This window comes from Hypomesus transpacificus, unplaced genomic scaffold (genome assembly GCF_021917145.1).
Source record: "Hypomesus transpacificus isolate Combined female unplaced genomic scaffold, fHypTra1 scaffold_281, whole genome shotgun sequence".
Classification (NCBI taxonomy): domain Eukaryota; kingdom Metazoa; phylum Chordata; class Actinopteri; order Osmeriformes; family Osmeridae; genus Hypomesus; species Hypomesus transpacificus.
The window spans coordinates 84227-99763 of NW_025813808.1; the positions used below are offsets into that span (position 1 = coordinate 84227).

General features: G+C 47.3%; 1 protein-coding gene across 1 annotated transcript in view; it reads right to left on the minus strand.

The window, feature by feature from the left end:
- LOC124463456 (receptor tyrosine-protein kinase erbB-4-like) overlaps positions 1-15537 on the minus strand; it is an 80729-nt gene that overhangs the window by 36771 nt on the left and 28421 nt on the right. Inside the window, exons 4-6 of the mRNA XM_047015174.1 lie at positions 5301-5432; positions 3531-3596; positions 644-762 (exon numbers count right to left, since the gene is read on the minus strand). Of these exons, the coding sequence (XP_046871130.1) occupies positions 644-762; positions 3531-3596; positions 5301-5432 (317 nt within the window). The remainder of the gene's footprint in view (positions 1-643; positions 763-3530; positions 3597-5300; positions 5433-15537) is intronic.

The window sequence follows — 15537 nt, forward strand, 5'->3', positions numbered from 1 at the left end:
TGCTCTTTGAAGTTGAGGCCTGGTTAACCTCTGACTTGTGGAGCTTTTTCTGTTTTCCACCATGAGAAACAGGTATGAATGTCAACTCAGTGGATCTGTGTCTCGATGACAAAAGCGCAAATCACAATTAAAGTTACTCGAGAAAGGTGTCACACAAAAAAAAAAAAAAAAGATTGAGCTCATTACTTTTAATTACCCAGTTTGGAAGCTCAATGATTCATAACCCCAATGCTGATAGCGAGGAAACAAGTTTGAGGCACACCAAATGAAGTGAAAGAGAATAACAAAGAGTTAGGACCGGGGTTCCATGGGCGCCAGGTTTATATTTAAAACTGCAATGTGTGAGAAAATGAGATTTTAATGGCATCCCTCCTGTAGAAAGCCATATAATGCTGCAGAGACAGTGTGCATTTTGCAGCTGGAGCTTAAAGCCATCTCACATTCACAGGAGACAATTGAGATAAGATAGAAGCTGTGATTTAGCCCAGCAGACCTTCAAGACAGGATAAAAAAATATAGGGTGGGCTCTACAATCAAAAACTGTGTCTTGAGTTCTTTAACGTTCACCATGGCAACAGGTGAAGGAAAGTTGTCTGTGTGTGTGTGTGTGTGTGTGTGGGTGTGTGTGTGTGTCTGTACATACAAAGCAGTCTGTATCCTTGGGTCCGAAGCATCCACCTGCACACTCACGGTGGCAGCAGTCGCTAACGTAGGGTCCGAAACAACGTCCATCACACTGCTCTGCACACACTGTCTTAGTCACTGCAAGAGGAAACGAAGAAAGGAAAGTTCAGTTCCAAAACATTGTTGGTTCAAAACGTGGTTGATATGACATCAAAATATAAAAGTCGCCTAAACCTCACATAGAAACATTCCAGTAGCATGCTCTTTCCCTGTTACACAATCATTTTAAGGTGGAGTTAACGTACATCCTGCACAACCCAGGTTCAGGCCAATTCCAGCCTACCTATCTACCTGGCATGTTGCTGCCTACCTGCCTGCCTGCCTGCCTTCCTGCCTGCCTGCCTGCCTGCCTGCCTGCCTGCCTGCCTGCCGGCCTGCCTGCCGGCCTGCCTGTGTCTCTCTCTGTGTGTCCCCTGTCTCTAAGTGACAATCTGACGGAGATTTCTATCTCCTGAATGTGCCTGCTCTGTCGCTGCCCGTCACTGTTCCCGGCTCGTCTCCATCCAGCGTCCTGTCTGAGGGTGTCCAGGCAGATGGGCTACCGTATGTCTGGGAAGTCTCCGGCTGACAGTGACAGCAGAGTACTTCCTGTTCTGTCTTCCAGACCCCCCCCAAAACTCTTCTTCTAAGGAAACTAGATGGTAACTCCTGAAGCCTCCTGAAGTCTTCAACTTTTAGCGAGTGTGTGTGTGCACGGTGGTTTCCAGTGCCTGTGTGTTGTGAGTGTGCTGTGTGTGTGTGGTTTAAGAGTGTTGTTTGGAGTATGTGTGATGCGTGCATGTATGTTTGGCTTTGAATGTGTCTGTTTGTGTGTGTGTGTTTGTTTCTCTTCCCTTCGGGCAGAGTTGAGGAGCTGTCACACCGTGATGGATACCAGCCAAGCTGCAGTGTCAGTGACAGGGAACCCTGTCGCTCCGTGCCTCACCCTACTAACGCACCATCACTGCATTCCATTACAGCGCCGGGGTGAAATGAAATGGCCCGCTTTCCAAAAAGACGTTTTGTCAAACAAATGACCTCAGGGAGAGGCGTAGTGGAGTGTTGATCTATTTTGCCTTTAAACATCCACTTAAAAAAGACCAGGGAGGCACTACAAATGAAAAGGAATCAATCTCATAAACTATGCTGAATATCTTCCATTTGAACAGGCTGCTGACAGGGTCATCAGTCACCAGGCAGGATCTTACATCCACTCAGTCCCGCCCTGTCTGGGGGTGGAGGTGGAGCTGTCTCAAATCTCTGTCTTTCGGGAGCCTCAGGCTGGGTCAGAGGTGGGTGTGTGTGTGTATGTGTAAGTCTGCATGTGCGTTTCTGTCATTTAATTACACAGGGAAGGAAGACATACTTTTTGCAATCTTAGTGACCAAAGAGAGAGAGAGAGATTGAGCGAGAGAGTGATAGAGAGAGAGAGAGAGAGAGAGAGAGAGAGAGAGAGAGAGAGAGAGAGAGAGAGAGAGAGAGAGACCAGGGGACAGAGAGACAGAGAGACAGAGAGACAGATGATGATGTCGTGTGGATGGAGACAGAGATGGAAGAGCAAGGAACAGCAGAGCAGGGATTCTACAGGGATTCACACGCAAACGGTCCCAGCGAACACACAGGGCTTATCCGCCAGGCTGACAGGCTGTTACAGTTACCAGTCCTGCAGAAGGAGTTCATTCCTGATTATCTTAATGAGATCCTGAGGCAGGGCAAACATCCAGGACACTGGGGAGGAAGACAGTGACAGCCTCAACCAGAGGAGGGGGTTTGGTGGCTGGTTGGTTGGAAGAGGGGGTTGGAGTGGATGAAAAAGAGAGAAAGGAACGCTGTGGAATGTACTGCAGGAGGGATAGAAGATCCCATATGGGAGGGATGGCTGTGAGGGACGTGCAGGTTGACAAGACATCTGCTGGGTGGAGAGGCGACAGACAGAGAGACAGATAGACAGACAGACGGACAGACACACGGACAGACAGACTGACGCGCACTCCGACAGACAGGCGTCTAAGGACACTGTCTAAGAGCTGGCTGGTGATATATGCCACACAGAGAACAGATCCCTTCACAGATAGACTCCACAACGGTGCCCCCCACCGTCCCCCCCCCCCCACCGTCCCCATCTTGAGACGGTGCAGTTTCACCGTGGGAGCCACGGCATTCTGGCGGGCGTCTCCCCGGGTCCACTCATTCCACCTCCCTCAGCGACGGCAAATAATCAGAGCACGCGGCACGTTTCCCGCGTGGGATCGCTCGGCTGGCGCGTGCTGACGCGTCAGTCGCTGGACTCGTGGGTGTCTTCGACTTTTGTCCCCACAGTCTTCCACTTACCTAGCCCTGCGATCCCATTAGACCCGAGTCCACGGGAAGGTGTCGGAGAGCGTGTCAGAGGAGCTCGCCGGTTCACACGGCTAACAAGAAAACACCTCTGCCGCCAACAAAGGGCTCTGTGGCCAAATGTGATACATCGGCCAGATAATGCGTGATGGAGGAAAAACAGCAGGGTAGATGGTGTGCCATGTCTTCTGGGTCTCCATTGGCACATTGCTCCCATGGCTGCCGCACGAGGACATGGCAGCAGAGTGTCTGACTCTGTAACCTAAGCAACGCCCGAAGCACACAGTCACCCACACGGTTTGGACGGCGGTCATTAAGCGTCCAGCGTTCAAGAGCCATCCCCCCCCTACGGAGGGTGATGAGAGGCCGATTCACGAGGATGCCTCATAGCGCGACCCCGCCTCCCCCTCCTCCCCCTCCTCCTCCTCCTTCCTCTTTCTCCACCTCCCTCTACTCATCGTACGCCTCATTGAAGCATTCACTTTAGATCAAGAGGTTCAAATCTCCTCTGTAAGAAACGTGCTACTCACAGATCTGACACTGGTTCTCCTTTGGGCCCCAGCAGCGACCATTGCAGGATCTGTGACATTTCTGGCCTGTGAATGAGATTAAAAGGAAAGATTCAACATGTACATATTAGCCCACCATTCTGCCATCCCTCTACCATCAATTATTGTACAGTATTTTTGAGCTCACATGAAACATAGTGTTCTTTGTTTCTTGGAATCCAACGGTCTTAACGGTCTGTGTCTGTAAGTGCTGAGGCAGCGGCCGGCAGCATTAGTATCTGCGCTCTATTAGCTGTGTGTTTTTGGAGGGTTTAATTGACTGGCTGATAATTGCAGAGTGTCTCCGAATAGGTGCTGGAGTGGTGTACTCTGTCTCTCTTCCACTTCACTTAAGTGCAATTACATTTAAGGCTGACACACTCACAGTGACATGAGTTTCCATCTCCTGCCCCCATCCTCCCTCCCTCCATCCCTTCCCTCTTTCCCTCCTTCACCTCCTCCCCCCCCCCCCCCCCACATACCCCCCCTACCCCATCCTGTAACCCTAGCCTCACCACGTCCCGTTACATGGAGTTTAAACGTAGCTAGTGAGAAGAAGGGGCAGCCAAGTACGCACTAGTACCTGAGTTTAACTCCGGCTTTATCTGGTTTCACAGCTGTTGAAGCCAGAGGGTGTCCGTTTAGAGTCCAAGGTCTAACTGTCTCCATTCTAACTCCAGACAACCTTGAGTCAAACAATCACAGTCCATTCTCCACATCATCCTCTTTTATCAGCCCTATTAGAAAGCAAGCCTGAAGGTGAGAATGCGCGGAACGCAATGGATACCACGCCAATCAGGCCCGACATTGATCCAACCCAAACCCAACCTGAAGAAGCCTCGAAGAAGAGGAGGGGATTCTAAGTTTCGTGGCCCCCTTGATGTTGGGTTGGAGGGAGTCTTGGAGGCCCATGATCAAACGGATCGGCTGAGAGAAAACAAGCACAAAGCTCCAGTTGGAGACGGATCCTGCTGACATTTCATCGATGCTGTGTGAGCGAGAATAGTCTACACTGAGGTCACCCCAGGACGTAATAACCATGTGTTTCGTTCGACGGAACAGTATTTATTGGAAGAAGAAGAAGAAGAAGGAAAAAAAACTAGTTGCAAGTGTTTTCTTTTTTTTGTTTATCCAAAAAGTAGAAAACACTAAATGAAGCATAGGTATACCACAATAGATGTAATGTGGAGTAAGAATGATAAAATAGGCAGTGAGGGACTGAGAGAAATGAGGGCAGAGGAAGAGAAACTGAAGACATCCTGAAGCCTCTGCTCTTCTCTATTGCTCAGCCAGTCAGCCTGTGTCAGATTAGACAACACGCACAGCCTGATTTACCCCTCATAAATCCCATAATAATAATAATAATTCTCTCAACTTGTCTTGTTTTCTGATTAGAGTGGGGGGTATTAGTGCCAAATGAGGTACCAGGCTGCCACTGTAGTTGACATATTCAGGTTACAGGGCAACTGTTTTCTCAGCTGTTGACACCCTGATGTCTATGCGGCAATGACATCACCAGTATTAACATCTAATTTAGCTTTCTGGGAAGTGGCATGTTGACATATTCTAATCCTGATTGTGTTGATTGCACTAATCTGTTTTGCAGCCCAGCGTGTATGTTATGTCCTCTGGGTTTCAAATGACAGAAAATGTAGGATTTCAATCGAACTCAATCTCATAAACAGCCAACTAGGTGATTGAGTAGAGCCTTCCTCCTCTGAGATAATGTGTTTCATTGGTGGAGCTACTCACAGGCTATGCTGCTATTGGTGGGTACCACCACAGGGCTGAGGCGCTGGTTCTTGACAATGTCTTGCCAGTGGATGGTGTCGGCATGGCACAGGAACTTATTCTGATCCACATACACCCCTCCGTTCAGGATCTCTAAAGGGATGACAGAAGAATATAGAGTGAAGGGTCAGCGATCATTTCAATACAGTACACACACAAGCATGTACACACAGATGCACACACACACACACAAGTACACACACAAACAGACACACACACACACACAAGTACACAGACAGAAAGACACACACACAAACACGGACAGACACACGCACATCATCATGACCAGGAGCCCAGGTTGATCCTCAGACAGACATGATTGATGTTGTCTCTGGGAGGCCACACTGAGCCTTGTCTTATTGCTGTTATTATTAATCATAATCTGCTTTCTTTGTTTGACATTCTCCCCCTTCTTCTCAGAAACACCAATATACACCCAGACACAAACAAACGAAACAATTACATTTTCCCTGTGAGGCAAAATCTATCCTGGATTTAAACAAGTGAGACAGCAGGCCTAACATGTTAGTAATTTCATATTTCATCAGGGAGGAGAGGATGACAGGAGACCTGCTCCTGATTTGCATGATTCCTTTCACACACCACCCCTTGCTCCTCCCACCAGGCCAAAGCCGGCGCCCTGATTGGACACAGAGGGCAACCTTAATTGTTATGATGCTGGAGTTCTGAGAAATCCTTGTCAGAGTTAATCCAGACTATCAAATAATAAACCATCTCGCAGGAGATTTGCAATGTTTACGAGTCTGTCCAGTAGTGCCCGGATTAGCAACAGAGAGCTGATACTAAGATGGATCCAGAACAACGGGTTGGGTCTATATTCTAATAGTCCAGCAAAGGCCTGATTAAATTGTCCCCTCCCCACACATGATAGGAGCTGCTGTTATTATGTTTTCTCCTTTCTTCCAGCCGCGGTGGGGAGGTGGTGGCTTTCGGGGGATTTGTCGCTCACCGCGCAAATTAATTCTCGTTCATGCTAGGAGAGCGCCGTTCGGCCAGGCGGGCTGATGGGACGCGTGCCAATCACTAAGGGGCTGCTGCCAGGGTGGGGGCCCAAAGAGGGGAGGGGCTGGGCAGGGGAGAAGGGGTCCAAAAATACAAACAAATAAGGGGGAAAAGGGGGAACACCTCAGAGCCCTATGCCTCTGGTGCTGCCGTGATTCTGGTGCCGGGAGGAGATGAGAGGGGTTATTTAGGCATGACCTGACCTCTGACTTTTGTATCGAATGATCATGCATCTTCACTGACTACTGGAGTTTCAGTTTAATGTTTGCTGTCAGCATAGACGGATAAGGAGTGAGTGTAATAGTATGAAAAAAAACAGACAAGCAGTGTTTGAAAAGAACATGGTTTCCTCTGGAATGAAATAATTGTTGAATAGTGGTTACAGTAAATACATACATCACAAATACGCAGTCGGTTGCATCCACCATAATGGCAACCGAGGCATCCTAGTTTATACATACAACAGCTACATCCAAGGGTAGGACCCCTCGTCGTCTACCTACTGTTGGCAATGGATACACCGTGTGGGAGGTGAACTGTGCTAACATACATATGGAAAGGCTCCGGAGCGGATGGCAACTGCATCTCATTATACTCAATGACACTTGATGAGAAACCGTGCAGAAGCTCTACCAACTAATAGCTGTCTAGCTTTGATTTGAGCTTGTCTCCATGACTTCCTCAGTTTAGTTGTGAGTGGTGGACTGGGAGCACTACCCTCCAGAGATCGTCTTGAGATGTCATTGTTCAGCAAGCCCTCTTTTACAGCCAGACTAAAACTGTATGTGTGTGTGTGTCCCTGAATATGACAATACATATGTAGCAGACATATGTTTCATAAAGATGCATCTATCTGTGTAGGGTTGATATTTGCAGCAACCATAAATAATTCACTGCTGACGGAACACAACCCAAGCATGTTGAAAAAGACATGAACCCCAAACTATACTGCAGCCTTTGTTAACTGATGCTCGTCACAGTACTGGAGATTGTGAACAAGTGAATGAGTTGAGTAATGTGTGTGTGTGTATCTGTGTGTCTATACACTTATTTGTGTGTGTGTGTGTGTGTGTGTACATGTGTGTGTTGATTGTTTAGCGGGTTGAGAATGGCCTCTTAATTAGTCCATTCAGAGCTGAGGATGTCAGCTCGCTGTTGTCCCCAGAGCCAGTGTGGTAAAGCACATCTCTGATGCTCAACCAAACGACCATAGGAGGGAAATAATACGAGATTTAGGATAGCAGAACAAACGCGTGCAGCCAATTACTTCAAGGGTAAATGCTCCTTCTGTTTTTTGTCTGATGTTTATTACAGAGTGGGGATGCATTTCATTAAGACTGGGAGAAAGATATGAAGTTCAAGTGGTGGAAAAAATACACGAAGGGCTTGATGGGAATTTATTAATACCGTGCATGTGGTTATGTTGTGTAACAAGCAGATCGTAATAGATGAATCGAGAGCAATGCAGTGTATCCACATGCTGAACACTATGCAGTGTGATCTATGGGGAGGATTGTGTACAAAAAAAACACAAATCCATGAACGGCTTACTTTTTTCCACAAATAATATGAGTCTTTGCAAGAGAAAAGTGTTTATGATATCAATTAAACACACGCATTCCCGCACATTGAAACTGCGAAAAGGATGTGTGAACTGAATCACAAATTCTTCTTCTTCAGTTTGCCTAGAGCATTATTAATTAACTATTATCCCAGAAGGGCACACCCTGAACAATGTTAATATAGACACACATGGCTAAAGAGAAATGAGAACCCATCTGTTTTAAATGTTTTCACAGTTCTACAGTAGAATCCATGAGGAGCCAGAAAGGAAGAAGAAAAACAGACATTCTGCAGTTTTAAAAGCACAACCTCAACCCTTACTGCCTTTACACGCAAATCGTGTTACGTTGCGATGCAGAACCATTAGTTTCTTTGTAGAGCATGCTGAGGGCTAAAATAAACTGTTATTTAACATTTTAGACTGGTATCCTGTTATGTTCTCTAGCTCCCGGTCGACATTCAATAATCAGGACAAGTATTTGCAGAGAGGAGTCTTTCGCAAAGGGAAACCGCCATTCCTATTAGGGAAGCTGGCTCTGCCATGTCGGTCAGTGTTCATGTGTCCGTACTGCGCAAACAGGTGAGCTGCTCTCTATCACTCATCTTTCCATGCCACTCAGCAGTCCATCTGTGCCCACTAGGCATAGTTGCCAAGGGGATGACGTTAGTGCGAAGAATAGGAGGGGGCGAGTAACCGCGAACAAACAGTGACCAGCAAGCCACGGAGAAAAAGCCTGTGCACTTCGCACTGTGGTCGCTGATACAACAATAACTGGCCACGTTTTAGAATATTAGATGAGAATCAGGTTATGGTAGCAGAAGAGAATGAGGGGTTTTCAGGACCATCTATCTTGGGACTTTTCTAGTGGGACCTTCATTGTTTACTAATGCCAGATCATTGGTTTTGAAAGGGAGGGACACGCTGTAGTTCGGTTGAGATTTAGCACAGTGAGCGACACAGAAATATAACTGTGACTTGGTAACTAATGTTACCACACTTCCCCCTGGGTATAGTCCTGGATTGGTCAACTGAGAGAACAGTTACATCAATCTAAATGAATGTTATTTTCATATCATTAACACTGAGAGGGTAAAATACAGTCAGTGCCCATTCAAATGTAATTGCACTTTTATGTGTTTAACTATTGACCTGAAAAGAACAACTGCATTAACTTGGCAACATCGAATGCTTTATGAGAGGTTCAGTGCAGAACTGAGAGGAGAGGGAGGAGAGCTCAGCCACTGATGTGTTTCCCTGGATATGTGTGTGTGTGTGTGTGTGTGTGTGAGTCATTTTATCATGGCTGAAGGACTAGTACAGAATGGCATCATTATGAACAACAAATTATCTGTATCGCCTCAGTCATGTGAAACATAAAACTCCAAAACAAATAGATATATAGATACGTTTTATTTTCCTCTTACAAGTACCAAGGTCCTTTAACCATACCATGTTCTGTTTTTGAGAAAAAACCTGGATGGCAAACAAGAGTTTGACCCCATAACAGCACTTGAAAACAATGACATTGGCCATAAATACAAAGTGCTGTGGCAGACAGATAAATCTCCTTCAAATACTGACAAGGTTGATGCTGATAAAAAGTGGCAGGCGGCGAATGAAAAAGAATGCAGCAAAAATAGTCTGGCACATTGAGGGATATGGCCACTGGGCCATAAGCAAAGGAGAGGCAGAGGTGGAGAAAGAAAGGCGTCGGAAAAGAATTGGCCAACAGTATTGTTCAGTCAAGGCAACAAAACCTGCTCTTTTTTGCCTATTAGCAAATTTTTCTTTTACTTGCATTTCCTACAAACCTACAGTGCATTGCACTGTACCCAGATTATTAACCCTGTCAAGAAGCAGACAAACGATCCTCCCCTGAGGGTAGTTCCGATGCCATTCTGTAACAGTGTGTGGGAGTGTTGTGATCGTGCCCTTGCTGACAGATAGGGTTTCGTTGTAGTGTTTTTCTTTGTTGCTCCTGCTTGTTGTCTGGTTCTTCCTCCTCCCTTGGTTACCGTTGGCACCTGGAGCAGGTAATATTGTTTCCGGTAAGCGAGGTATGGACCGCCGGGACTGCGGAGTGCACAGGGGGCATCGGCCACAACCCCCGCCCCCCCCCCTTTCTGCCTCCCCTTCTCCTGGGTAATTGTGTTTAAAGCTGGTTGATTAAATTTAGCCCCTCCCTCACGCAATAGTTTCCAATGAATCTTTATGAAAAATGGCCAAGATTAAAGGCTCATGGAATTATCCAGAGCAGAGGAGCATCTGCTTAAGATAAAAAAAGGGGGGGGGGGGTGGTTGTTCCCACATTTTCATATTAAGCAGGGATAAGATGGTGCCTTAGAGGATAGAGTTCAGGACTATGAAACAACAGAATGTAAGAACGTCCAATAAACTGTGGAGCTAGGGTTAGGGTTAGATTAGCATTGCCATGTATACAGTAGACATGAACTCCATGAAAATCTAGATACGCGTGGTATTTGTTTATCAGAAAATACAGTGGCAAGCAACGAATCGAAATAGAAATGAAAAGAGAAAGAAACAGCATGAAAGGGAGAGAGAGAGAGAGAGAGAGAGAGAGAGAGAGAGAGAGAGAGAGAGAGAGAGAGAGAGAGAGAGAGAGAGAGAGAGAGAGAGAGAAAGAGGGAAGAGAAGACAGAAATTACTGCTTTAGTTGTTGCTGCTGAGGGCCACTTAGCTTATCAAGACTGCTGTCTGATCAGCTCCCAGCAGTGCTGGAATAAGCTGCTCTCTCTAGGTCGAACACAGAGGCGTAAAAACGGAGCTGGAGAAGATGACTGCACCTGCATATCAACTGACGCCCGGGCCTTGCTTAGCTGAGAGCAGCCTCACCATGGAGAAGCCTTAAAAGGACACCCCCCCGCCGTGTTTGTGAGTTAAGGAAGCTTTCTGGTGATGAGAACCTGAACATGACATCACCTCTGTCCACATGGGCTTCCCAGTGGACACTGAGCATTGGATCAGGAGTAGACGCTGCAATGTGGAGAGGACAACAAACACGACCGACAGATCTCTGTGGCCCCTCGGCTACACAAACAGAGGGCCCTGAAGGCTTGGCGCTGAGGCCATGCTCTGTATATTTAGCTCATGAATTCATTCGTGCCGTAACATCCACCTGGATGAGCCTGGCTGCTCCGCAGGGGCTCTGCACAACAGCATGGGCCTTTCATGTACCATTACCCACCACTGGCCCTGGAGCTGCCTGCATCCCTGCCTGCATCCCTGCCTGCCTGCCTGCCTTTCTACCTGTTTCCCTGCCTGTTTCCTTGCCTGCCTGCCTGCCTGTCTTTCTACCTGTTTCTCTGCCTGTTTCCTTGCCTGCCTGCCTTTCGACCTGTTTCTCTGCCTGTTTCCTTGCCTGCCTGCCTGCCTGCCTGTCTGTCTGCCTGTCTGTCAGCCTGCTCTACTTCTTTAAAGCCGCAGCGTGCAAAAGAAATGCATGAATCATTAAGCAGTGCGGGGAGAGAGGGCTAGCTCCAGCCGCGCACAGGTCCACACCGTGCCAGTTTCCCCTCACAAAGAGAGCAGTGTGCGCGGACCGGGCCGAGAAGCCAGGAGAGCGGGAGCGCCTGTCGCTGTTCGTGACAAGAGTTTGAGGCTCAGGCCCTGGCCCAGCCCCAGACACCTGCCACTGTGTGGGGGAGGGGGCCTAGCAGAGGTTCGGACGGAGGCTGCTCTGTTTGCTGTCATGGATGTGCCCGTTCGGTGTCACGGCATACCGGTGGACACAAACACAGCTGATCGCGTGCCCCTGTAGGCCGTGCGTGCTGAGCTCCATCCTAACGGGATGGCAACAGCACATGCAGAGTTACGGACACAGGTCATCGGCGAGGGGGCTTTGTCAGACACGATACCGACTGTGGTCCGAGTGTGTTGCACGCGCTCTCCAACACGTGGCGAGCGCACCCGCACACTTCTCGCGCTCGAAACACGCATGCACACACACACACACACTGTACACGAAAAGGTCTTTCACATGCAGACATGTGTAAGCTTCTCATTCCACAAAGTGCCTTTCCCTGTCGGACCACGAGCCCTTTGTGTTCGTCTCCGAGTCTAACATCCATCCCTTCTCAGCCCAGCCAAACCTAATTATTCCATCGCATGCCTCCTCCTTCCTTCCCTCCCTCCAGCCTCCCTCCGACCCCCCCCCCCCCCCCCCCCCTCCGACCCCCCCCCCCCCACCCCCCCCCCCGGCTCTCCCCCTCCTCCACCTCATCCATCCAGCCCACTCAAGCAGCACTGACATTTCACAAACCAGAGGCCGATGATTGGCGGGTGCAGAAATAATTGGCTTACCCCCTTTAAGTGTTTAATTAACATTTCGCAGTGCTCGGCGGATGAGGTGGCCTTCTACACTAGAAACAGAATGGCAAGAGTAGGAGGGAGCTACCCCTAGAGGCACTAGTGAGTTACAGGTGTCATTGGCAAACTTGTCATTGAAATCGACGGTGGCAGTATCTGAATGATCTCAATGCATCATGGTAGCAGTGACTAGGATGATGGTAGTGAGTGACTGGCAGACAAAAAAAGCCAAACTGCAGGACTAAAGGATGACCAAACACACCTGGGTCTCCGACTCTCAATAGCCCCCCCCCCCCCCCCAACATTCTCAGAGGAACCAGTCTAGTCTGGTTTACAGAACCAGCTCACACTTAGCTTCAGGGAAACAGAGGGGAAGGGTGGGGGGAGGACACATTTTGGATTATTAATTGAATTCCTTGCATGCTCATGTTAACTTTTAATGAGGTAAAGTCCATTTTTTTGTCGGTTCATCCAGGTCTCAAAGTGTTCTCTGCAGAGCAGATTTGATTGTGAGGAGTAGGTACACAAGTGGTCCTCCAGCCTTGGTCTACAGCAAATGGGTTTAGGGAGAGGTGAGATCATGGAAGGCATACGGCATCACGACTCATCATCAGTCTGTCCAGTTACTATCTACTTAAGCCAGCCCAAGGGCGCTCTAAGCAGGCAACTGTGAATTATTCAATAGCCAGAGCTCAAGTTTTGTTCTAGTTATTTTGTCGGTACACGTTTGCAAATACACATGTATACACACACCCACACACAGACGCATACACAGACACACAAACACACACGTGCACACACTAACCTCTGTGACACCTCAGCCAGAGATGCACATCTACTGTAAAGTGGGACAGCATATTAGACCAACTAAACCGACAGAACACACATTTGATTGGTGTTAAATGTGACAACCAGTACCTTCAGATGAAGAAAAAAAAACCTCAAAACAATTTTTCAAGCAATCTGTTCTATGTCATCACCCTCAGACGACATTTGAACACACTAATCTCAAACAACAGTCAGAGGGAAGAAAATATGCTGCATATACAAAGGGAACGGAGGGTCAGTAAGGCCCGTGTATTTCTCTCCAACCCATTTCTCATGTCAAAGATCAGAGTCATACGTCAAGGTGACTGCTTCCCATTGCTTAGGTAAGCTCTATAGAAAGACATCTCAGCTGTTTTCAAATCCCAGGAAAACATGAAATACGGGCTCTATAATAATAATAATATAATAACAGTACGGCTTTGGAGCACCACACACGGTCCCACCAATCGGCTGCTTTCAACTGACTGAACACAATTATATGTGATTACTTGTCTTGATCTGACCTGACCAGTCAGACGGTCCTGCTCTGACGCCCTCCACGTCCCCGATAGTTTCTTTGTGTATCCTTTCCCTATAGGTAAACTCTGGCATAGGAGTATGGGCTCAAATGGGACCATGCTATAGGGCTTTCTGAGCCGAAGCAAAGTGCCGTTTGAAGCTGGGAGATATGTTTTAATCATTCAGTTTCTTAATGATGACACCAGATCCATTATTAATGTGGCTGGCTCCTCCGTGGGGCCTGGGCTGGAGAGCGGTTATTAGCATTAGCACCAGCCGCTCCATTTGATCTCTGTGTAATTACCACACTTTCTCTCCCTCCTCCGACATGCTATCAAAAGTTTCATGTTAAATAAAGAGTCGTCCGGAAAAAGGGATTATTTTCTTTTTTTGCTTCCTCTTTTCAACTTTGTTTCCTAAGGCTTTGTTTTTTCTTTTGACAATATCTTCCTTTTTCCTTTTCTTTTCTTGGGATGAATGGATGAAGCTGCGGCGTGGTCTAACATGGTTTCTTTGCATTGTTATTTTCTGGGCAGCGGGGAACTTTCAGTGGCTCCACTAATAGGGCACTGGGAGGCAGACATGAGATAGTGATATTGCGTAATTTCATTGAAATGACAACAAAGGGAGAAAGAAGATTGGAGTCTTAACCCAATCTTTGCTGAATTGTCCAGTTCATATAAAATAAGCCACATTTATTTTACGTCATATCTGTTGACTTTGAACAACACCAATGGAAACGGTTAAGTTTGGAATGAGCAACATTTTCTGCGTGCCTTTATTTTCCGTGAGTGCAGGTCAGCTGCTTCAGGCAGAAGAGATTTAACATGTGTTCTGCTGTTCTGACGTGAATATTTCATAACTTTATCCTGTTTTCTGCTTATGTAATCCCAACATAGGATCGTTAATGAGAGTAAAACAGTCAGCGAAATACAAAAACAGCAGAAAATACCAAAATGTTGCTGCTAGCAGCACAAAGTTACTCTAATAGCTGCATCAGATGGATCTTTCTAGAGGACTCTCTATTTATGAGATCATCTGTTCTTTAAGTGCAAACATGACCTCGACAGTGTGCCATCGCAGAGGACACCTCGGTTCCTCGCCTCCAAACTGTCCATTTGGCGTCACATGCCACGCTGCAACACACTGTGTTTCTTAGTTCTAATGTCCGTCTTCTCTGTTATTCTGCAAATGGAAAAACGGTGATGTAAGAAAAAGGTCTGACAATGAAGTAGTATCCATAAATCAATCTGATACTTCACTGTTCAATGAAAATCTGTTCAAGAAAAGATTGCCTGGCAATGGGGTCTTAAGTCACTTTGATGCTCAGTTCAAAAGCCAGAGAGGTCTCTCTGTGTTGATATGCAATCTTAAACCAGATTAAAGGCCGTTAAACGTGACACTATGAGTGTTGTCCTTCTAAAAAAGGGCCCTTCTGCCTTCGAAGGCTGAAATATTGAGTATGACACAGGAGTAATTGCACAGGAAGTAATCAATTAAACGCACAATTGGAAACGACCTGAGGTCTGGGAGCTGCCAGGCAAGAGCTGGGACTGAATGCCAGAGACTGAGGCTCAGGCTGAAGCAATCTTGAGTTCTTCCTGCGGGAACTCTCCATCTAAGATGGACCGAGAGAGAGAGCCAGACTAGGCCATCCTGATTGGTCTCCCTGGTCTTGTTTAGGGAAGTTGGACGATTCCTCCCGTCCTTTCCATTCACCTTGTCCCCCTTTTGCCTCTTTATCATGCAGACATTTCCACCGTACTTCCACAGAAGCCTCAGCAGCCGCTGTGTCCGTCTGATCGTTGCGATTTTTTCCCCTTTGAACAATCGCTTCTAGGCTTTCGTGGAACAGCGCGCACTGTTGAGATCCTTTTGAGGGAGCACGGCATACTTTCAGAGCGTGAAGACGAACAGTACACGCAGAGTGCATGTCGGCGTAAGGCGCTGACGAGAGCA